Source organism: Girardinichthys multiradiatus, chromosome 3, assembly GCF_021462225.1.
Source record: "Girardinichthys multiradiatus isolate DD_20200921_A chromosome 3, DD_fGirMul_XY1, whole genome shotgun sequence".
In the NCBI taxonomy this organism is placed as follows: Eukaryota; Metazoa; Chordata; class Actinopteri; order Cyprinodontiformes; family Goodeidae; genus Girardinichthys; species Girardinichthys multiradiatus.
This window is the reverse complement of record NC_061796.1, coordinates 37,559,343-37,584,681: the sequence shown is the minus strand read 5'-3', so window position 1 is coordinate 37,584,681 and position 25,339 is coordinate 37,559,343. Positions and strand designations below refer to the sequence as shown.

The 25,339-nt window shown below is 37.1% G+C and overlaps 2 protein-coding genes and 1 long non-coding RNA gene across 4 annotated transcripts; 1 reads left to right on the top strand and 2 right to left on the bottom strand.

Moving 5' to 3' along the window:
• Positions 1-3,993: 3,993 nt before the first annotated feature.
• On the bottom strand, positions 3,994-4,700 carry LOC124865366. The gene is made up of 2 exons (XR_007037556.1): positions 4,586-4,700; positions 3,994-4,506 (listed from the first exon to the last, which is right to left on the bottom strand). It is a non-coding gene; the product is annotated as an uncharacterized LOC124865366 (long non-coding RNA).
• A 157-nt stretch (positions 4,701-4,857) lies between these two features.
• On the top strand, positions 4,858-10,060 carry LOC124865365. Of its 2 annotated transcripts, XM_047360382.1 has the most exons (10): positions 4,858-4,897; positions 6,096-6,226; positions 6,348-6,364; positions 6,514-6,623; positions 6,725-6,809; positions 6,998-7,182; positions 7,262-7,346; positions 7,433-7,568; positions 8,985-9,224; positions 9,715-10,060. In XM_047360382.1, the coding sequence occupies exons 4-10, from the start codon at positions 6,549-6,551 to the stop codon at positions 9,770-9,772; spliced, it is 864 nt and encodes a 287-aa protein (XP_047216338.1). In that variant the 5' UTR covers positions 4,858-4,897; positions 6,096-6,226; positions 6,348-6,364; positions 6,514-6,548; the 3' UTR covers positions 9,773-10,060. The 2 variants fall into 2 exon arrangements, with proteins under 2 accessions (XP_047216338.1, XP_047216339.1); XM_047360383.1 differs by lacking the exon at positions 4,858-4,897 and having other exon boundaries at positions 6,226-6,364.
• A 3,168-nt stretch (positions 10,061-13,228) lies between these two features.
• Positions 13,229-23,312, bottom strand: LOC124865272 (ribonuclease ZC3H12A). The gene is made up of 6 exons (XM_047360232.1): positions 23,167-23,312; positions 21,131-21,576; positions 20,089-20,228; positions 17,177-17,411; positions 16,926-17,032; positions 13,229-15,887 (listed from the first exon to the last, which is right to left on the bottom strand). Exons 2-6 carry the CDS (start codon positions 21,499-21,501, stop codon positions 14,875-14,877), a joined length of 1,866 nt encoding a protein of 621 aa, XP_047216188.1. The 5' UTR covers positions 21,502-21,576; positions 23,167-23,312; the 3' UTR covers positions 13,229-14,874.
• Between the last annotated feature and the right edge of the window lie 2,027 nt (positions 23,313-25,339).

The window sequence follows — 25,339 nt, the reverse complement described above, 5'->3', positions numbered from 1 at the left end:
GAAATCAGACTCCCCTCTCTCCGCGAACCATAAAGCCCCTGCACACAACAAATACCTCTTTGTGGCCTAAAGAACATAGAATTCTTGGGCACAACACTAAAAGAACTTGTCCAGTTCAGATGACAGAAGTGCTTCCTCCTGTCGTCAAATCTTTGCGATACATGAAACAGAAGCTATGCCATTAAAAAAGATCAAGGAGTTTTAAAAATGCTTTTTTGACAATTTTAACATAAATTGCGAACTCAGGCTGAATTTTAATCATAGCTTTTCAAGCTTCTGTGCCACACATCATGCAAAATATACAGTCGTCAAATAAAGGGGTTTTAGAAATCTAGTTTAACAGCTATTTTCCAAGGTGGAATGACCAAACAAAAATGCTCTGGAGAATTTCAAAAACTAGAATTGGAAGCAAAGGTTTTAATTTATGTGGGTGTTTTGCTATGGCACAGTTCTAAAATTGTACATATAATCTCAGCCCTAGTAGTATGTTGATATTCATCTATTTATTTAGCATAAACTGATTGATTTCCTGACATCGACCTGGTTTGAAAACACAGCACAGGGGGGGAAATACATATTTGACCTCATGACCGATGAAAAATCATAAAAATACCAGTGGAAACATGTATACAGCTGGTCAACAATTAGAACAAGGGTTTCACTGCTGTAATGCCAATAAAGATTTTTCCATTGATTATTGGGAAGGGTATAAAGAATTCCAACATGCCATGGAATAATATATGAAATTATAATTTAAAAAACAGTTTTCTGTGTATAAAAAAATAGACTGATGATCTAAAACACAGAAGTGTGGCAAAAAGGCAAAAAAAAAAAAAAGAAATTTAACTGTAAACTCTGAAAGAGGAACCATATATTTCACAACATTTACAAGCTTGTATTAACAGCAGCGACTTATTGATTGTGTGTATATTTAACCTACATTTTATCAGTACAGCTTTCAAAGCTTTCAAATTGTCCCTAAAGAGTTTTACTTCCCACACGAATCAACTGTTTTACAAATAAACGACATTTAAGAACATTGTTAACATCCTCAGAATGTTGGACTGACAAAGATCTCTGAGAGAATGTGTTTAACAAGCTGGAAAGCAACAAAGGAGCCCACAGAAACTTCTAGGATTTGTCTTATAGTATTTTATATCAATGTTCATTAATCCATAGCCAGAAAAACACAGAGGGAACATGTGTGGCAGGAATCGGTCTTCTGTTTGCTATAAAACCAAATACATTTTATTCATTCCACAATGCTTGTACCAGGCTGGAAACCTTTTTGCCTTCAGAACTGCCTTAGTTCTTTGTGGCTCAGATTTAGCAAATTTGGTCCATATTGACATGATATTATCACACAGTTGCTGCATATTTGTCTGCTGCACAACCATGACGTGAATCTTCTATTGCATTCCAGAGTTGTATTGGGTTGAGAGTTGCTATGACTATGGGAGAACACTGAGCTCCTTGTCATGTTTAAGACCACTTTGAGATGGTGTATTATCTTGCTGAATATGGCCATCAGAACATGGGTACACTGTGGTCATAGAGGGATGGACATGTAGTGTTTAAACAATGCTCAGTTTGTACCAAATTTGGCTAAACGTTGCCAAGGAATTATCCACCACACCATTACACCACAATCACCAGCCTGAACTGTTGGTACAAGGTAGGATGGATGCATTATTTCATGATGTTTCAGCCAAAATCTGAGTCCACCATCTGAATGTTGCAGCTGAAATCAAGTCTCATCGAACCAGGCAACATTTTTCCAGTCTGTCTGAGGAGCTGGTGACAGTTCTAGCCTCACTTTCCTGTTTATAGCTGAAAGGATGGACACCTGGTGTTATATACTGTTTTTGTCCATCTGATTAAAGGTTCACATTTAGCATATGTTGGTTGTAACTAATGATTATTGACGCCTTCTATGATCTGAATTCAGTCTGCCCATTCTCCTCTGCAGATGTCAGCGGTTGTGACATGTGCAAAGGAATTACTTGTTGAATATTTTTTTTATCTCACACATTCTCTTTTAACACTAGGGATGGAAGTGTGTAAAAATCCCAGTACATCAACAGTTTTGAATACTCACTGAAATACCAGCCCATCTGGCACCAACAGCCATGCCACTTTCAAACCCCCCGTTTTTAAAATAATGATGCCTGGATTGAACTTCAGCAGGTTCCCTTTACTACATCTAGATGCCTAAATCCATTGAACAGCTGCCAGGCTTCTATCAGCTCTTAAAACTACACCTGTATTTCTTTTCTTTTTGCTGCAGTATATGACAGGGACAGGTATAAGGGATTTGTTTGTGCAAGATCAAATGCTAAGCACAGAACCTTTCATTGTTAACTCTTTTCCCACCATGTTGAAAATTTCATGTAAATAGTTTGGTTTTTACTTTATCAACATTACACACAGAGAACACAAAGTAAATATAACTCACCATCACGTGATTTGCATGGGAAAATATTTGTCTAAAAGGACTCACTTCTTAATGGCCAGAAGGTAAAAACTCACACACACACATTCACAGTGCCTGTGATAAGCTATGGTGAATAAAACCCATATTGGCATTTTTCAAATCCGTGAATAGAGCTTTGCTGTTTGCATGTTTGCCCATATGTTCAGTTTGTGTGCATGACTGTATGCAAGCATGAGGACATGACCCACAATTTGAGATGAGTGCTTTTCTTTGTCTCTGAATGAAGGCCTAAATTGTATAAAGCTTAAAATTATACACCTATTCATGCCCAACAATTAACCATGCATACAAAGCCAGTTGGCTCACGTTTCACTTGAATGCTGAGCCTTTAGTTTGAAACCTAAGGCAACTATGTTTGCAAAGAATGAGTTTTGTGACACGACACTTTCGGCTGGACAAATAGAAATGAATGATCCTACTTCTTTTTCTACAGGAAATTAATTAAATGTACATGAAGTGTTATATAAATTATATAAATTGGTGAACAATAAAAAATTAAAGAATCACCTTAGCTGCAAAATGTTGTGTACCATAGATTTAGGTGCTTCTTAATAAAATTAAGCATTCTTGAAAGGTTATTTTAGGATTTCAATTCAAAAAGTCAAACTTCTATATATTATGGGTTTCATTATGGACAAAGTAAAATTTTTCAACCATTTATTTATGTTAACTTAGATAATTATGGCTAACAGCAAATTAAACCCCAAAACTTAGTTTCTTATGTAGAAATATTATGCTATGGTGTTGGGCCTTCACACATTTCAGAGCTGCTGGTCAAGTATGAACCATGTACAGTTCTTAGGTCATCACAGACTTGCTCACCCAGGACCAGAATTAGCAATGGTGATGTTTCAAAAGCTATGTTATCTGCTGGTGCTGGTCCAGTGCTTTTTAGCAGATCCAAAGTCAGTGCAGTTGCCTAACAAGAGCTTTTGGATAACATTTCCCACTACATTTAATATTTACTCCTAAATACAGGTTATTTTTATTGATATTATACAAGTGCCTAGAATGAGGTACACTCTGGTTTGGTATATTTAAACAAGTATTTTTATGATAATCTAGTAAAGAGGACCCCATGTGCACATATAATTTTTGCAATAAACTATTTTGCTGCTATGCTCCTAAAATGTCAATTCAGACCCAGAACCTAACAATATAACTATGTGATTAAACAAGAGTTAAAAGGTTATTACATTCCCATATCATATAATAGTTCACACAGAACATTGTAATAATCAAAATCAGCTTTATTGTCAAGTTTGTACAAACAGAATTTGACTCCGGTACACTTTGCTCTCAGTGAGGATTTTTTTTTGTACATATATATATATATATACACACACCAGTGGAAGTAAACAATATATATTTAAATGTACATATACACACACACACACAATTGACTTTACAATAGAATATAGTGTGAGATCAGTCCAAGTATGCATGTGTCATAAAGGGTTTTACCAGACTCTGAATAACAACCACAAGTGAACCAAGGCAACATTTTAACAATTTATTAGGTTTTATAGGAGTAAATGTGATCAGGAACCAGGACTGGATCAGCGACAGGATTGGGGTCTCGCTGAGGGAGAAAAGAGGCTTAGAGAAGTCCTGCATAAGATGGCATAAATACTAAACAGTTTCTTGGGTTTTGACTTACGAAGGCAGAACTCTCAGCTAAACCTGGGAGGAATAATTCTGTTCCACAATGGTTGAGGTTGGCAGATGGGGACAGCTGAAGGGAACGTGTTTCCAGGTTCTTCAGACTCAGTGTTTCTTTGTTTCTTTTGATCCTTTCCATAAAGGGGTTATTTCCGTGGGAGGGTGGACAGGTAGATGGAAGGTTCTCAGAAGCAGGTGAATCAAAGCTCAAGAAACCTGGGTCCGGGAAGGAGGCAGAGTGGAGGCTCACAGATGAGACATCGAGGCTTGAATTACCTTGAACCTCAGGACATGGCAAGAATTAACTGTGTGCACAAAAGATCCACAGAATCTCTGGCAAAAACGTCTTCCTAAAAAGCAGAGGAGAAAACACAATAAGTCAGTGATCAGTTGGAATAACTACAGCGCAGAAGAGGTCTAGCTGTTTACCACGCTATGTGAGACAACGAGCTGACGCCTCCATCTGGTTTTCCACTCTTCTTAAAGCCCAGGTTGATTGCTCCCTGATGAGCAACAGCTGCGCAGAAGCACCTGCCAGTCACACCCTGAGTAGAAGGAAAGAAACACAGCACAAAAACACAGACTGCACCCGGCCTGCACACAACCACCATGGATATGACAGCATGGTGTTGTTCTGGAAGTCTGACTGTCAAGTGTTCATCAGAGAAACACCCTGTGGGAAGAAACTGTCTCTGTGGTGGCTGGTTTTAGCAGACAGTGCTCTGTAGCGCCGACCTGAAGGTAAAAGCCTAAACAGTTTATGTGCAGAGTGTGTGGCCTGCAGAGATTTTAGCTGCCCTTTCCCTGACACTAGACCTGTATAAGTCCTGGATAGAAGGAAAGTCAGCCCTGATGATTCTCTCTGCAGCCCTGATTGTTCATTGCAGTCTGGACCTGTCCTGTTTTGTGGATGAGCCAAACCACACTGAGATGGATGAAGACAGGGCAGACTGAAGTATGGCAGTGTAGAAGATGACCAGCAGCTCCTGTGGAAGGTTGTACTTCTCGAGTTGCCGAAGGAAGTACAGTCTCTGCTGGGCCGTTTTCCGAACATTCTTTGCATGAGGAACATCTTAGAAATGGTGGTTCATAGGAACTGGAAGTGGTCCACAGCGGACACAGTGTTGTTGAGGATGGTGAGGGGGGTATGTGGGGGTGGTGTTCTCCGAAAGTCCACCGTCATCTCCACAGTGTTGAGTGGGTTAAGTTCCAGGTGGTTCTGACCACACCAGTGTACCAGCCGATCCACCTATTGCCTGTATGCAGACTCATAACTGTCCTGGATCAGTCCAATAACAGTGGTGTCATCTGCAAACGTCAGGAATTTCACAGAAGGGTCCGCTGAGGTGCAGTTATTTGTGTAAAGGGAGCAGAGGGGTGGGGAGAGAACATAACCCTGGGGGGGTGCGTGCTGGGGGTGCTGAAGGTTCTTGTGTGGGAAAAGATGCTCCCCAGCCTCACCTGCTGCTGTCCATCCGGAAGCTCGTGATCCACTGTCAGGTTGAATCCGGGACTTTGAGCAGGGTGAGCTTCGGGTGGAGGATGTCTGGGTTGATGGTGTGTAAGTCCACGGAGTACATCAAGAACATCAGAGAAGTCCCTCTGATTTACTTGTTCTCCACCCTCTTTTGCTTATATCATTGAGTTATGAAAGTATATTGTGTTTTTGTTGTATTTTCTGTCAATAAATAACAATAAAAGTCAACAGTTTTTGCATTTGGAGGTAAATTATTAAACGAGAAGCTTTCACAATGTACAATTTAGCACAGAGTGTTTTAAGTGGTCAACACATTGTCAATATTATAAAGTTTGACTTCATATTAAATTTTCTTCAGTTTCAAAAATGCAATTGTCTCAACTTTTGGTTGCTCAGTGTGTCAAAGAACAGTCAGAGGAGATTGATATGGACACACTTCTCATTGTTTATATGCACTATAAGGCTTGGCATACCAAATTAAGAAGCCAGGCTGCAACCGGACTGTGTAATTGCATGACTAAGAAGATTAGGTGAGATTTACCTACCCAGCAGTCGTCAAGTGCTGTTCCCGCAAAGCTGGTGCATAGCAACAGGTCAGTGAGCCTTATGCACCACATTAACATTCATCAGAGACCTAGGATAGAAGCTCATTGATCAGAAATGGGGGATGTTATCTATTTGTGACCTCACTGTGGAGTTTTTTCTCTCTTACAGACAAGTCACGGGAAAAGGTCAGTGTTATACACATTTTCAAATGGTACATTTTTCATTACTGTAGAGCAGGATCAAACGATGACATGATGCTCAAAGAACTTTGTGTGATAAACAAATATATTAACACGTTCAAGATGTTGGTTTGTTCATTATTTTATCATGACAGCATGACGTGAGGACCGTGTTTAAAAATGTTAAAAAATGACAGCATACATCCTACAGACATTGTTTACATGGACATATAAGGGGATACTCTGCACTTGCAGGTTTCTGTGGGTGAGTCCGAGTTGTACGTTGTTTTATTCACCTTTTGATAGCTTTTAATGACACTTTTTAATAGAGGTTGTATAATGTATGGTAACCATTTTGTTTTGCAGATATGTCCATACAATGCAATCAAATTCCTACCCAGGCAAAAGCACATCACAGAGGAGAAAACCAGACAGGTGACACGACATGTGGGTAAGGATTTTATCAAATCAAACACTTTCAGCTTACAAACAAGAGAAAGTCTTCACTGTTAATGTTATTTTAACTGATAATGTTACAAAAGCTTGCTGCAAAATCATCTTTGGTCTGCAAATCACCTTTTATGGCTCTGTCATACACATGGAACTACATAAATGGCATTATCTGTTGCCATGTAACAGTTTGTGAAAGCAAAGTTACCGTAGGCATCCCAGGGAGCCCTGACCGTGTTAACGCACTCCACAAACGAGTGACCAAAACCGAGAGAGAGATTCTGTCGATCAAGACCAGGATAGCCTGCGAGAGAGCATCATGGGAAAAGAGATTTTCAGAGCTGCAAAGACAACAGGAAGAGCTGCGTAATCAGGTGCGCTTGCTAAAATGTTAGCAGGGGTTTTTGAGCTTGTGGCGATGGCTCTGATTAACCCCAGCTTATTTTTCCTCAGGTTTTCTCTGAGGCGGAGATACTGCTAAATGTGGGAACCTACAAGGAGCAGAGAGACAATGTAGATGATTTGGATGAACAGTCATGTAAATGAGAGCAATCACATAATACAACTGAGCATTTAAGACACTTATTATTTGCAATGATGTCAATAGCTATATCTGATCAATAGGTGGTTTTTGCCAACACAGAAGATCCAAAGTGTCATCAAGAGGTGACAGCCACTCTTGCAATTTGACAGAGAGCCAGGGATTCTTGTCAACCCCAATGAGTTCAAGATCTTCTTCTTCCTTATCTTCAGCCTTGAGGTACAGTCATTAATTGGGTAGTCACCTGTATGGCACATATTAGGGGTCATCAAACTGTTTTGTATGAGTTAGAGGAGCGAAAATGCCAGTTCAGTAAATACTAGGGTTTCCAACTACCTAAAAGAATGTTCATGCAGCTTTTGAGGAAAAGCAGACACTGCGATTAAAAGGCATTTTGGGGTGTTCAGTGCATTAAAACATAAAATAAACAAACACGTGTTTTGTAAGTTTTAGTTTTCGAATGTTAAGGCAGAAGTAGCTAACAATTATATGATGTAGCTGCTGGGAAGGTTATAAAAAACTTTAAGCAATGGACCAAGTCTGACAGTTCAGTCTGAGATATGAAAAAAAAAATCTTAAAATTCACTAAGGTTTTTCTATATTTACTGATGTGAAAGCTTCATCTTTATACTGTAGTCACTGACCTACGTCAGTGGAAGCAGTCTTTAGTCCTATTACTTTAAATATTTTTAATTAGCAACAAGTAGAGACATAATAGAATTGTTTACATAATCTAACAATTTATCTGAGCACCTTAAACAAGGAAAACATGTCTGTTTGCTTATGTCATGCTTTTATTGTGCCAAAACCCCAAAGTTCATTCATTGCCATTCAATTTGTAGTATATGCTTTTCCCCAAAAGGGGGCATGAATATAATGAAAGGGCTAAGTACCAGGATTTGTTGAACTTAGGTACTGAAAGGCATTTTAAAAGAAAAATGCAACATAACTTGGACTTTTTCAGTTTATTGTGTTTTTTTCCTAAGGCATAAATGTAGGTTCTCCCCCATTGCCATTGCAAGTTTGTTTGATAATGGTATCAATGGTAATTACCAAGTTTGAAGATGGATAAATAGACAGGAGGATCTACTAAAGTCAGAATTCCAATTGGAAAACGCAAGGCTTTTTCACAAAACATTTCAATCATAAACCTGCGAAGATGAACCACCTTTGAGCTCCCTCTGGCCACTCATAAATTACATGTGGAGACTGCATTATCTCACACAGCTGTGAATTTACAAAAATATAAGAGAGGGTATAACAGAGGTGCGCTGACTTCTACCTGGATACATTGACAACAGTGGTTAGCTTGTGTCTAACAACAGCAATTGGTATAACCCAGATATGGGGTTTGATGTCTTTCCAATCCAGACTTCTGAGGTAAATAGCCACCAATGCTTGTTCACTCTTGTCCAGTTTAGTTTATACTGGGAGTTTAAGACATTTCCCATGCTACCCCCCTTTAAGTGTCTTCTGTTTGAAGCAAAGATCAATGTGCTTGAACAACTTATTTTACTGGATGTTTGTATTTCTCTACACCACAGTAAAAAAAAAATCATGCAGTAATCTAGTTACAAATAAACAAGGTCAACTCAGTCTTTGTTGTAATACTAACATATTTCTTTCTTTCTGAAGTGTACGATCCTGGAAAACGTCCCACGACCCACACAGGGTTTTTGTCCCTCACTCACCCATGGACTTGCAACTGGGTCATCGGGTTAAGATCATGCTGCCATCTGGCCGGATCAGCACAGGAACAGTTCGTTTCCTTGGGCACCTGCAGGGGGAGCCGGAGCTCCACCTTGGTGTGGAGCTGCAGAGTCATGATGCAACACTGTGTGACGGCAGTCACAATGGGCAGGCCTACTTTGAATGGTAACTCATCTGAATTTCCCCACAAAAATATCAAGCACCTTGTGGATATTATGAAATTTTATCTCAATAATCTAATTGCTGTACTGCATAGTGGTTTTTTTTAAATTAGAAGCTTCTCAGATATTCTTTACTAAGAAGATGCCATAACTTCTTTTAAAGAAATTTAACAACATTTAAACAAATATACTTTTGTTTATTTAACTACAGATACTATTTTAATGTTTCTTAAAATTAGTACAGGGACATAAAGTAATTAAGCCAAAAACAGTCCCTTCACTTTGTGCTTCCCTGACTTGCTGGCCTTAAAACCTGCTAAGCAGGTTCAAATTATGGCATTCAAAAAGTGAGGCCTGGGCTTGTCTGATTTGAATGACAAGAAAATGAAAAGTATTTCTGCTGGTAGTGTGTATGTGTGACTTACATGTGTTTTTCTTTTAAAAGTAGTAAATTTCCTGTCCTACATCTGAATGCAATTTCCTTTTCTTTGTAGCAAACCGGGACATGGAGCCTTTGTGCCATTCCACAAGCTGCTGATGGCCTGGGAATAAAAAAATCCCGTATGTCAGGGAGAACCCTAAACACATTAGTAAACCAGCTATACAGATAAGGTAGTTAATCTCATAAATAACATATAATCAAATAAATTTCGGTGTCTAAAAGAATTAAGTACTAAATATGACATATACATATGACAGGTAATGTGACAATTGTGTGATGTCACAAGAGAGACATGAAATCAATAATTTTTCATGTAAAGCAACTTTTTTTTTAAAAAGAAATATGGTTTCAAGGCAATATGTAAAAGTTAAGATGAAAATAAAGTTGCTATACACAAAGTAATTTCTGGAGGGTTTTTCTACACATAAATCTGTCTTTAAAGTGCCTGTGACATCGAATTTTAATGATAAATCCAATTACATTTATTGAAAGGAAACATTAATAAAACAATTTTCTAAGTAAATTCATGCCACTGAAATGAACAGTTGTTCTGATATATGATCATAAAGTTCACTGACAAGGCATTTCCATACTAATCCTTTGTGATTTTGTTGCGATCTTTTATGACGTCAAAGGGGAACCTCCGCACGGAAACTGACTGCTGTTACAATCTCCATCAACACACAGCAGCGAAGAAACTGAAATTTCTTTAGATATATTTCAGTCACTATCACAGAGAGACGCAACAGAGTCAGGAGAAGAAAGTCAGCTGTCATCAGATGGCGGAGCATAAGTGCTGCTACGTGCGGATGGCCATCTAATTCAACCAGTCTATTTTTGCTGGATGACTCATACCGCACCACCAGAAAACAGAACGAGCACAACATCCAAATTTTCAAAATAATTCACTAAAAACAGACTAGATCTTGCTACAATAATAAATAAACACATATATTTATATATACATGTGTATATATTAGCAGTTGTTTATATTAGATCAATTAGCTCAGTTACTGGGTTAACTAAGGTATAAAACGAGCAATTACACATTCAATGCACCAAATTAAGCAACAAATATAGCTTCACTGCACTGAGTGTACTCACCCATTGTAGAAGAAAACACATGAAAACATCTGGATGCATAAAATGAAAAATGAAATGAAAAATGACCAGTTTTAACTGGTTGAACTTCCACAGAATTAGTTGTTTTGGACTTGCTACCATATTTATCACTGGCTTTTGTCGCAGGGTCTGTGTCTGGTTCTCGGAGCTCATCCGGGCTTTGAGTGGACCGGACTGGACCGGACCGGAGCAGGTGTAGTGTAAATCCAGGATTATGGGATATATGGCACTGAGTGAAACAACTGGAGGCGAAGCTGGGCATCATGTTGCAATAGGAACGATTCAAGATCTGAAGACACTACTTGGTGTGTCATTATTTAAACTTTATATTTGAATCTTTGGAGAAACATTAATTTATATCATATGTGTGTGTAATTTATCTTATTTTAATAATAATAATAATAATGTAGGATTATTATTAATAATAAAAATAATAATTTCTGATTTTTAATTGTTAACAATAACTGCCAATATCTAAATGTACTTTTGTAACAAGGAAGTGGTCTTACCTGCTTAGCTTTGATCCGTTTAGCAACAGCAACAACAACCTTTTCTTTGGCAATCTTTTCACATCAAATGCACTGAACAGCATGGCTATAGCATCTGCTTCAACATTCTCCTTCATCTATCAGATATCCCAACCTCTGACAGAATTTCTCTTGTGAATTCAGAGGTTTCTTATTGGAAGCAGTTTGCTGAGAAGTCCTCCAATCACAACAGGCTGTGCTTGTTGGGACCAGCACATCTATCCCTCATCAGTTTTACCGGCTTTCATCCTCTTTGCTTCAGGAAAATAGTGCAGACTAACAGCTGCTGTCGTAATATTGCTGCCATCACCAGTAATGCACCATTTCACCATATTAACGCTGTTGGCTTCTACCTGAACAGTTTATCATTTATCTCACAATGACCGGAGACTTCCCTTTTGACGTAATTTCCAGGAGAATTTAATACTGAAATATGCTTATTTTGTGTCACAACACAAAATATGTCTTTTTTTGTGTCTTTAACCCTAATATGTCCATTACTGTCCAATTCCTGCAATATTAAGATGTTTTCTTTCAATTTCTGCATTTGTAGGAAAAGCGGGTCACAGGCACTTTGAGCTCAACTGCAAAGCAAGCAACAAAATAAAAACAATTTTACCAAAACGAGTCAGAAGGTCTCTAACTGAGATCACACCACAGATAACTGTCTCTTGAACTGATTTTAAGAGACAAACATATCTCAAAACATGCTTTCTTTGCTTTGAATAGTTTCCCAGTTAAATCCATATGAAATTAAACTTAATTCAATCACTTTATTTTAAATGAATGAAACGCAGCTTTTCTAAATGTAATGTATTTTTTTAAAAGACACTGACAAATTTTGAGAAGTGTAAAGAAATGAAGCCTTAATGTGAACTGGTGCTTGCAAACTGCTGCATATTTAATGACAAGCTAAAAGAATATATTATTGGTATTTAAATATTTAGGTAAATTTCCTGTCTTTGTGACTTGTGATTCTCAAATTCATTAAAACAGCATTAGCTGAAATAAACACTTGTATAACTACGTTATTTACATCTAGTCAATGTTATGATGGTAAGGCTGTATGTATGATTTCACTGATAATACCTGATTGTGGCTGCCTGTAGGTGGTGCAGATATTTAAAATCTCTGAAATTGTCAACAGATATGACGTCATCAAAAGTAAATATGTTGATGTGATACGGTTTCAGGTGTGATAAATGATCACAGAGGAATTATTTGTTAAAGGAAAACAGGTTGATTCTAAGTATGTATCTACCATAGACAGTTTGAAGATGAAATCCATCCGATAACTTGTCAGATTGGCCTGAAGATTACCTTGCCAATTCTGGTATGCAGTTGATATGCAGTAGGTAATTCTCTTAGCATCTGCAATCTCCTTTGCTTTATTTTAGAGCTTACGTCAAACCACCTAACTGTAAAGATCAAATCTCAACATAATATAGCAGTTCATACAAACCAGTGGATCTTAAGTATATCTTGTCAGAATCACTATCTATATGTAATGGCAGATCAGTGTAAAGTTTTTTCTCTTACTTTTAATTGATTTTTATTCCATCTGTTAATCTGTCCAGATAAGATCTCCAGTTTTCCAATAGTTTAAAAGTGTACAAAAAAGCATTTTCATGAGCCACTACAGAGATTTTGCTTAATTTAGAGATGTTTCAAGATGATAGAAACCCATTTTAGTACTGGCCTACTCTGTCGGTTTCTTAAAGTTGAAGAAACCAAGAGGAATTTCCACTGGATGTAAGATATTGACTGATCACAACCAATCAAGAGAATTCCACTTATAAAAAAATCTGATCTATACCATTAAATAGATCAAATTGAGAGAGAGAGAGAGAGAGAGAGAGAAAGAGAGAGAGATTATATCCTCCAAAATAATAATCAAAAATTCAAATGTAAGAGAACTCATTTTTAAATTTTATTTCCATTTTCATTTAAACAGTCACTTAAATACATACATAACTTACATTTTTCCCTTTACATGTTTTAAGGAAATGATGCATATTTACAGGAAAGGGAGCAGGAACACATGGTAAATTCCTTTAATTTGGATAAAGTGTTGTTATGAGTTTCTTCTGTTCAGTTTCTTTGTGAGATTAGAACTGTAGCCTGATCAAAGATAATACTGAATGAGCAGAGCGTTACAGAAGACTAAAGTGAAAGCAAAAGAAAAGAAAAAACATTTTGTGCAGCATGAGAACTTAAAATAATATTTGACACAATATGTATCAACAGTCCAAACTCCTGAAACTCTGTCATCTTTGGTCTAGAGGCACATTTCATCCAAAATATGGATGGCAAGGTTATATTTGACTACACCGTCATACACATAAGTCAGCAATTAACATTTCACAAATATCGGGACATATTTCACTGCCATAATATAACATAAGAACATTGTTATAATGTATTCTAAATTAATTCCCTTACAAATACATTTTCTGATCATTAACCGACACAAGGATGCAACTAATTATTATGTTGGTTGTTGATAAATCTATCAATGGTATTTCAATTTTAGTTAACAATTAATTTAATCCATCTCTGCTTTCCGAGGGCAACACTCTGTTCCCAGTACCAGTGCATGAGTGCAGGGTTTTACATAATCATATACTGTAAGTATTCATAGTAAATTAAAATCTAAATTTGGAAATATTTTCATTTCCTCCTTGATCAGCTCAAATCCAAAATCTAAAATACTGAAGATGATTCAAACCTATATTTATTAATTACCAATTACAGATGTTTGTGGCTTGTGGAACTGATACTCTGAGAAAAAAACAAAAAGGTGATTTCAGTGTATTTTGGCATGTAAACCTCATGCATAAATAAAAAAAAGTAAAGATTATAAAAATAGAAATACTACATAATAAAAGGTTTCACATGCCATTCACTGTTTTAAAGACTATCTATTTAGTGTAGAATTAATCCATCCAGGTTTTATCTCTGTATTTTAAATTTTGAAATATAACTGAACAAACACTGAATCAGATGGCAACACTAGTGTTGTCTTCCTTACACAGTTACTAGTTCTCCATACACTTTAGGTTGTTTGGACTTAAACTGTACAATCTTAAAATAACATTCAGTAGATGTGAATGTGGTAAGTTAATGTAACTGACTAAACCTGATGGGTAAAGGGCATCAGCTATAGAGGTCTTTAATTATAGCAACCCACAATGAAGGTGTCTGGCTGGTGTCCATTATTCCACAGCAACCAGCTATTTTTCTCATTTTTCTTTTTTCATAGAAACACTGATTCTCAAAAAAAAAAAAAAAAATAAAAATATCCATGGCTGAAGTCAATTATTGTGTTCTGTCTATACACACTTCCCTATGATGGGTTCAATGTATGTTATTGGCAAGAACTGACACACCTGTAGTATACTGCGATTATAAAAAGAAAACTAACATGGTTCTATATGGCATGACATTGAAAACTCAGGTCAACAGGTTTTGTTGTCGACCTTGCTAATAACTTGATAAATTGTTTCAGCTCTAACTTAAATTATGTAAAATATTTTGATATTTCATGTTGAAGAGAACATGAATCAGATCCCTTGAGCTTTCATGTTTAATATTTCTGCAGCTAGTTTTTCAGCATCCATCAGGTACGGGAACATCTCCATGACCATATCCACTTGGTGTGGGTTGAAGATGGCTTGCAGTTTCTTGCGCATTTCTGACCTCTGTTGATTGAATGCAGCAGAAGGTGGTGGTGGTTGTTGATGTTGCCCCCAGGCTTTGTACTGATGGTTCTTATAGGAGCAGCAGGAGTTGTTACAGTGTGAAGGACAGACCAAAGAGGGTGCAGGGCATGACGTTCTGGCTTGGGGTGCACCCTGAAAGGGATCTGACCAGTATTTATGATGAAGATGGGGGGCCGCAGTGTCATTAAAATGGGCGGGCAGGCTTTGTTGCTGATGTACACTGTGTGGGAGCATATTTGGAAGGTAAGTGTTGTAGATGGGTTGACTGCTGCAGTGAATGTTGCTGTGATGTTGCTGAAGAGGATAGGAACAGCATTTGCCACAATGACTGGTATTATTTTTCTCCACATGAACTGAGGCAGGTTGGGGTCTGTCATGGGCACTCTGATGCTGAGGCCCAAGTCTGTAGGTGCTGCTGAGGGGTGGTGACATGTCAGAGTAGTGGCTCTCAGCAGAGCCAAAACCAGAATCCAAATATTCCAGAGACATGTTGGGATAATAAAGATTTGACATAAAGTGCAGCCCAGGATATTCTTTTGGACAGTTTCCTCCATTTACTGAACACGGCATTTGGTTGGGGCTTTTTCTAAAGTCTTTCCAGTGCAGTAGCTCATTTTCACTAATGTGACCAGGAAATGAAGAACTGTGCTGATCCCACGGGAGATGTGTGTGTCGAGGATGGGAAGGCTCAGGTTCAGACTGAGGATAGTTGACTGATGATCTTGCCTTTCTCCCCTCTTTTACAGTGGAAATGTGTGCTTTCTCTCTCAATTCATCAGCCAGAGACAGATAGGAGTGGTTTGCCCGCTCAGGATGGTAATACTTACACTTGATGCCATAAGTGCACTTTTTATCTGAAAGAAATAAATATAAAACACACATTTTAACTATTTCACAAAAGATCCATTCTTCTGTCAGAAAGTTGCAACTCCAAAACCAGAACAAGCTGTAGCTGAAGCTACCAGCTAGACATTCCTGTAAAATCAGTCAAACGTAGAGGAAATAAGGTTTGCCACCTTATAGAACATGTCATGGTCATTTTGTAAATAAATGACAGAATTTTCTTTTGCTATTCATTCTCTCCTCTCTTGTTGTCTGACTCTTCCGATTGCGTCTTTATGTTTAAATGGCATTCGTCGCCACACTTCTAAGCTGCCAGGGTTGACCAAGGCAGAAAGCTGCGCCCAGAGGAAAGTCTTTAAGTAACCAATTAGAGACCAGCACGAAGTCACATGGAAACATACAAACACTCAAATGGCCGTCGCCCTTTGCCACTGAAGCGTAGGTATTTACGCCTACACTAAAAACAACCCAAAATAAACCCAACATAGAATGGAAATGCTGGAAAATCAAAAGTCAGACACAGTTTATGGGTGAACAGATGTGATAATTACTTTTTTATTTCATAATTTATGTTTACTGCGTCCATACTTTTTTCCATTCAATTTGGATGTGAAGGGGGCCCTAGCGCCCCCTATCAACAAGCCCCAAATGCTACCCAGTAGTTTTTATTAAAGTTATTTTCAAGGCCCAACATTTCTTGCACAACTGCTGTATTACCCGATACTTTTGCCAAAAAGTCCCAGCATGCATGCACCTGCAGTACAGCTTACTCAACTGCAAATTTCCCAGTCAACAATGTAAAAAGAAAGAAAGAAATGTTCAAGGTAAGAAAAAGGCATTTACTTATTTCTAAGGAGAAACCACTGTATGCATGGAAAACGATTTCCATAAAAAAATTCAAAAATGAATGTAAGCAAATTATTACAGTTAGATTTTTTTAAGATAATAACTTCACTGCTGCCATCAGCTAAATTTGTGTGTGAAAAAAATTCACCACATGAAATCTTTATGGGTTAAATTAGCTAATCTCTGTGTCAATAATTTCTTACCATAAGGACAAGGTAGTTTCTTCTGCTCCATAGGCAGGGGTGTTTTCCTAAGAAAGTTGTCAAGGTTAGGTCCATGTCGACCCAAAGGATCATCTGGAGGCATGAACCTGGAAAAAGAGACAACAATTATAATAAAGTTGCAGATCATTCATAACATTTTAATGACTTAAATGATGTATCTCTCACTAAAGAAGCAGCAGGCCCTTATTAAATATCATTACTGTAAACAAGATGCTGCATGCTCTTCTTACTTGTCATTAACAAATGAGTACATGAGGAGCCTCTCCTCAATGCATTTTTTCCACTCAGGCCTTTCTCCTTGAAGATCTCGGTAGGTGTCGTTGGACACAATTGCTCCATCTGACTCATATGCCAGTTTGACAATGAAGCGGTCATCATAACAAACGACTCGCTTGCCACCAACGCGACGTGATGGTGTGAAGACCAATATTTTCTGTTTTTCAAGCTTTGACAGAATGTGTTGATCTGAAATGAGCAATGGTAACAAGTCAACCAAATGTGGATAAATACATTTGCAGGACTGCACTTGTGCTTCATGCAGTCCTGGTCAGAATTTTACATGTACTCATCATTAGCATGAATGTCATATGGATTGGAGCTTTTAACGAAGCATTCTAAATGTTCTTTTTTGGGGTAGAATGGTGCTTCTTTTATCGACTTATAAAACAAGAAATAAGTTTGAATTTATTATGTTTTCTAATCCACAAAGGGTACAAATCCTATATACAGACTCAAATATATACAGATAACCCAGCTAATATTTAGTTTAAATGTCTCTTTGCAAGCTGGAAAGAAACTACACACATTTTGTAGGCATCAACATGCTTAAGGCCTAATTCTGGCTAGATAGTTACCCATTTTCTGGCAGAAATAGTAGAGCTTTAATTTCATTGAATTTCATTTGGCAAGTTTTTGGTGGTTTTTAAATTTGTTTACAAATTTTCATTTTGGTTGAGGCCATGAGGTTTGCTTTACTCTATTCCAAAACCAGTTTTGTTGGGTGCTTAGGATCATCGTCCTGTTGAAACCATCGGCTGCTATAAAGTTTTACTCATCTCACCTGAACTGTTACCTCTGATGAAAGAAGGTTTGGATGTGTACAAAAAAATTTAGAAACCACAAGGTTTAAGTGTTGGATAAAGCAGGCTTTAAATATCTGGAATGGCCCCAGCCTCAATCCTATTGGTAGTTTATGAACCATGTTTGAAAGCTGTGGTATGAAAGCAACCAGTTTCAATGTCCAAGCATTTTTGATAAGAAAAGTGGATAAATATCCAGCCCTTAAAATGCCAGAAACTTGTAATGGCTAAATAGGGGTGTATCTCTGCAACTTGCCTTGGAAACATTCAATCTGATATTATAGAGGTGTATGTATATATTTGAGCATGTATGTCTAATTTTGACCATGTGCTAATTAAAGAAAATCTGCATTAAAATCAAACCTATGCACTAAATGCTTTTTTTTTTTAATTCATTGAAGTTTGATGTATGATCATTCCACCCTAAAGACAAATAAGAATGATTTAATCACCAGCACCATCTAGTATGATACTGTATGTCATATTGAATAAAAAATGTATTTCAAACATGAGAAATTTACCTTGGTCTAAATACACTGGTTGTCAAGAAAGATCAAGTGCAAACTATCTAAAAAATGTACATAAAAGTAGGACTATGGAAAGTAATTGGCTTTAAATATGTTATTGTAGTTAACATATGTTAAAAAAATGCAACAAGCTTTTGACAAAGGTGCATTATAGAAACCGACTGCTATCAAGAAGTATCAAGAATATTACATAACCAGAACAAACCTAATTCTCACATCTCTCATTTGTACTTCACCTGCAAATTAGGCAAATTAAATAGTAATTCAAACACCAAAACCGAATAAACAAGTGAGCAAATCAAGTGAAATGACCCATGAACCTAGCAAACAAACCAGGAAACTGGTCCAGTAATGTTTAGCCGGGGGTACTTTTTTTATGCAGGTGCTTTTGTTGTCCAAGGTGACCGTTTTCACTTGACTTATTGCTGTGAATGGTTGTCAGCACTATGCAAACAAACTACAGTAGGTGTGGCAGAAAAAAAAAACAACATTTGAAGTTCCTGATGGGACTTTCCCAGGGGTGGCTGCTGGGTTTATTTTTACTTCCTTATTCACAGACTGAAATAGAACCTTTGGATGCTCCGCCCAGGTTGAGCAGATACTAAAATTACGTGAGTCTTAATGTGAAGCAATATCACCAGGAAGCTAGTTCAGCTTTATGGAACTCAAAGATATTAAATCAACCTAGATTATGTAAAGATATTCAAAGAGTTTAGTAAATCAGTAATTAGAGTTATAGATGCACAGGAACTCATATTACTGTGCACTGCAATACAAATGATCCTTATGAGTAACCAACCTTTGTCTTATTATCAAATCTATTTTTCAGTTTTATTTATACTAAAGACAGTCTTTTGTCATAAAACATCTCATGTATAATGTGAAAATGAATCACCAACCTGCTGATAAAGAATTACACAATGCCCACAGTTTCAGCAAAGAAACAGACTGAAATCGAAGTCATATTCAAAAATCAATGTAAAAAAAAAAACTATTTTCCACATGTCCTATTTGCTTTTCATTTGTTTTTGTTGCTTTTGGAAGCAGCTACATTCTGTTCATCTCTGGAAAAATATTTTAAATGAATGTTGAAGACAATGACTTGAGTGTTTCTTTTATTTCCTGCATATCTCACAAAATCCCAGCAAGCACAAAAGCTTGTTAAAACATGCTGAGGCCCAAACTCTAAGGCTAGAGTCAAGATTTATTTGCACGTTTATTTATTTTTTATTATCTTTTGAGTCTATTTTTATTTTAGTAAAATGATAACGTTATCCATGCATCAATCTTAATACTTGCATTTAGGTTATTAATTGTGTAGTGGAAAGAGATTATTCCTTTTTTACTATGCTAAGCCTTAGTGACAAACAGATTAGTATTAATAAAATAATGTATAATCAGTGTAATTGCTAGGCTGCTAAGATTAAACTTTAGACTCCATTTTGACAGCTCATTGGTGTTAAAGAAAGGTTTGAACTACATCTGGTTTACTTGACAGGTACCAACTGCCTGTTTCCCATTTGGAGGTGTCCTCACCTGTTATAGGGGCATCAGCTCGGGGCAACTCCTTGCGCCAAGAGGGAACAAACACAGTAATATTATTATGGCCTCTGTCCAGGAAGAAATTCACTGCCAACTCTATGCCCCGGCACGAAAACACTTCCTTGTTGCCGTGACTGCAATAGAAAAGAACAGAAAGGGTGTGTGGAGAGGAGAAGATCAGTTAAAGTGTTTTCAGTGGAAAGAGTCTTCAAGGAAACAGTTAAGATTCAGTTAATCCATGTCAACACTGCATGCCTTTGAATGATCTCCCTGAAGAAGGCTCTGTACAATCCTTTACTCATTCATTGTGGATACTGTGCACTATGTTCCATGCTGCTTCAGTGGTGTTTTGTCAAAACATGCTCAGACAGTGTGGTTAACACCCAGTAAAGAGGCAAGTAACCTAAAACTGTATAAACTCATCTGAAAAAATCAGAGCTGAGCGATTGATGACAATAACTGATAAATATGTAAATTGAGTTTTTGCAAAGGAAGTTTACAGTCCTCAGATAAGAAACTGTAAAAGCAGTTAAAGTATCATCTTTACGAAGGGTTGTGATTTCAGGAAATGGGCTACCTCCACTAGCTGCTTTATTAGGCACAACAGCTTAAGTAACACATCTGCCAATCACATGGCAATAACTCAATGCATTTAGGCATTTTAAAGTTTAGACAAGCATCATAAAGGTAAAAAAGGGTATTTTATTGACTTTGAACATAGCTTTGTCGTTTGTACCAGATGCATCAGTCTAAGTATTTCAGAAACTAGTAAACTTCTGTGATTTTCAGTTGACAATCTCTCGGCGTAATAAAGAATTGTCTCAAAAAGAAGAAAATACCCAGTAAGAAACAGCTGTGTGAACAAAAATGCCTTGCTTATGTCAGAGTTCATGGGAAAACGGGAGACTCGCTGAAACTTGAAGTAGATGGGCTACAGCAGCAGATGACCACTGCGTGGCACTTGTGTTAGCTTAGAACATATCCTCATGGCCCCTAATCAGCGAGTATTTAATCTAAGATAATATTATTTTATTACCTCATGGCAACATTGCTGCCGTCAATAACAATAGGCCTCAGCTCCGAGTCTACAGTGTTTTGGTCTCCAGGTTGTGGTGCAATTCTGTAGGACCCAATGTCCCAGCTGGGGGGCAGCAGTGGATCTTTCAGATCTGTGCTCCTCTCATCACTGTCGGAAACACAGGGAGATGTGCTGGTGGTTCTGTTCCTCACAAGCTCCCCGAGCACTGCATTGGTGTCAGTGCTTAGGCCCAGCTTTCTCAAAGCAGCTTTCACCTCTGCTGTGGAGTACCCCAGTTTTCGGAAGAAGTCCACTCTAAGCTGGAGTTCCTCACTTTCTGGTTCCAGCAGATCCGAGTCAGAAACTTTCTTGGGAAGTACCTGGTCCATCCTGAAGCCTCACACCCCGTTTTACCAGGATAAAAGATGAGGTTCAGCTCCTTCAGTGCGATATTCTTCAACTGACTGAATAAAAAATTGATTTGATTAGAACCTCCGTCTGTCAGTAAACTATCAACACTAAGCGTGAAGATCAACACTATAAATGAAACAGTCAGATTCACAGGACTGATTTGTTTCAATTAGTTACTTAAGCTCTATGATGTCTGCTATAAAAATAATAATAAAAAAACTTACTACAATAAGTATTTTAAACTGGTAACCTTTACTTTTTAGAGGCTCTTACATTAAAAGTTGTTCAAAACATGGTACATTTATAAGATTAAACCTATTTATAATTAATAAATCCATTAGACTAACATCTAAAACCATATTAGTATTTGAAAACCGAGTTACTAAGAATGAATCAACTTTACAAATTAACAAGTGTTAGGTTATTTCTGTAAACTAAATTTCGGGGTTGTTTCGACAAAAGCTGGGTATTTTTAATCAAGCATTTGGTCAAAATAGTGACAACAACCTGATCAGACTTCCACAAAATGGAATAAGGAAAGGAAAGTTGGCTAACCCTTTATAGTAATGTTAATGTGTCAGTGCCATGCTATCAAGTTAAGTTGACACTAGAGAACATATTTCTTTACTTAAGAAAGCATTACCATTTTAACTGCTAAGTAGTTAGTGCAAACTTGTGTTAACTACATTAATTTCTATAGGAAGAAATAATGTTTCAAAAATACATATTTAAAATAGTACAAAAGTTTTACACAGCAGATGTGACTAATATCATGTTCTAAAAGAGATTACATTTTTGATTAGACCTTAACAATATCTTGAATTGCCTTAATTCTTGCAATATCATGTTTCCAACATCGCAAATTGGACGCCTGGTAGGATATTATATTTTATTTGCCATACTTGATGTATATGTTTTTACTGGCTGTAATGCAAAAGCTGCTTGAGAGGTGGGGGCCTTTCGATAGTGGAAAAGAAGAAATTACGTAAGGAAATGTTGATCATTTGTAATCAATATCGGCATCACAAAGCTTAGCAATAGCATCACAATTATATGGTTTCCTGATTTTGTGCTTTCTTACTTTTAAAATGGTGAAATAGCACCCAGATTGCCACTGAAATAGTGAGAGGATCATTATGGTGTGAATGCCTTTTAGACTTCACCGAGTCATGATAAGATATCAACCCAGGACTAGATGGTCATAAGGCAAGTTGTTTTAAACAAGCAGTCTTAAAAGTGCAAGAAAAAAAATATTGTGCTATCTTCTATAACTCTAATTTAATTTTTACCAAATATTTTTTTTTTTACATTTATAATCTTGGACATTGGACGAAAGACAAGTGTAACATTTGCCTTCTGATTTCATAAAAAGGTGACACAAACAAAGCAGTTGCGGTTACGTTGCTCCTGTGAGGTAACGTTATGTTTATATGGCACATCTACATGACATTCTAACGTATTAGAAAGAAACGTCAGCAATACTTGGATTTGTTTAACAAAGCCCCCCTTTCGGGGGCTCACATTGGGCGTGTGTACCTTTACCAAATACATGTGTCAACAAAGTTACGTATGTCGCGTTTTCAGACGCTAATAGACATACCCCTGGGTAATTATTGGTAGAGAAGATGAAAACAGCTCCTTACCTGCTCTGTTTGTTTCGGTGTGTCTTCGTGTTCCATTTACAAACAGATTTACCTTAAAGCAAGTCCTGTTGTGTGTCGGACTACAGTGAAGTTTGAAACTGTTCATGGCACCGCCCATTACGTTTTTGTTTTTTTTCTCAACTTCTGAGTCGAGGCATGCAGAGCCAGGAAGTATTTGCATATATGAAAGAAAGGAGTTCAATTTCTAACTTACGACAGAGTATTCTACCCACCTATCAGTTATATTGTGACTTTTTTCCAGGATGTTTGCCCCACAATAGCTCTTAACCGGGTCTAAAGGGAAATAGACTTGAACTTTGCTACTGTAACTTCATTTGGCTACATGCACAAAACAACATATTCAGAACAAACACAGTTTAATTGGAAAATATATGGAAAAATATCAAGAAAAAATATTTTGTTAGTTTGTTAGTTAAGCAGTTTATTTCAAACTTGTAAAAGGACATAAATAAACTAAATTGTCTCCCAGTAAAATGAAAGAATACTGTTGTGATTTACATATTTGAGAAGGAGTGGGAAGAAGTTCAAACTAATTTAATTCCAGGATTTTATTTTAACATTAGTTTTGATGTGAAGTTTGTCAAAATCGGTTTTTTATTCTTCATTTTATTTATTTGGGAACAATCATCTCATTTTGAACGTGACCAAAACAAAGGAGATGATTTTAGATTTTAAGAGAAACAAGAACAGGAACACTATTTCCATCATGGGAGAAGAAGTGGAGGTGGTGGAGGAGTATAAATACCTCAGTGTTCACCTGGACAATAGACTAGAGTGGAGATGCAACTGTGAAGCCATCTACAAGAAGGGACAGAGCAGACTGTACTTCTTGTGGAAGCTTAGGTCCTTTGGTGTTTGCAGCAAGATGCTGCATATCTTCTATAAGGCTGTTGTGGAAAGTATGATCTCTTCTGCCATCATCTGCTGGGGAAGCAGCATCAGAGCCAGGGACTTAAAAAAGCTCAACAAGCTGATAAAGAAGGCTGGCTCTGTTCTGGGGACTCCTCTGGAACCTCTGGAGATCATTGTGCAAAGATGGATTCTTCATAAAATGAAGAACATTATGGAGAACCCTGAGCATCCTCTTCATGAGACTGTCCTACAACAACAGAGTGTTTTCAGTCAGAGGCTTCTTCAGATCTGCTGTAAGACGGAGCGCTACAGGAGATCCTTCCTGCCCACAGCCATCAGCATCTGCAACGTTTCTTTGAAGAAACCTTCATAATGAGCTACAACAACATTTAATTTCCATTTGGGATTAATAAAGTATTTTTGAATTCAACTGAATATTTTGTATATGTTTTAAACTGTTGTTTTAATTCATGTTGTGTATTTCAGCTGTGTTTAATGTTACAACTGCTAACTGTTTTATCAACTGTTCATTTGATTACTCTGTAGTTTGTTTAGAGTTATTTATTGTATTTTATTTAATGTATAAGGGCAAAAGCTGCTGGAGCTGCTGACCACCACCTTTTTTATTTGTCTCTTGTTTGGTATGTTTTACTTTTTGATAAAAAGTAACCCTGTTACAAAGTAACAATTCAGCTGCCAATTGTACCATAGTCTTTGAATGTTAAATATTTGGGTGTACTCTCTTTCCTTTACCACAATATATGTATTCATTGCGGTGTTAAGTATAATGTAGAACGTTGATATAAATATATGTTAAAACCACTATACGATCAGAGTCAGCAACCCCTTTTTCTGTTGCTGTCTGTTACTGTGGGGCAGAAGCAGCTGGAGCTGCTAACCACCAACTTGTTTATTTGTCTCTTGTTAGAATAAATACAGAGAACCAGAATGTGTCTGTTGTGAAATCAACCTTCTGGATCAGAACGAACAAGGAGGGTTACAGATATATATATATATATCAGTCAGACAGTCTGACTGACTCTATATATATATATATATATATATATATATATATATATATATATATATATATATATATAGGATATTTCTTGAGTCCCACATTCAAACTGTTCTGTAGTTTTAGTAACTTTAGTAACCCCTAACCCGTTAAATACATATTAGGTCACCTTACCCTATAATGACCTTTCTAATGGATAAAAGGTGTCACCTAGTGGATGAGAGGTGAAACAACACGGGTTGTAAGAGCATCAAGTAAAAAGTTCCTATAGAAAATATTTCC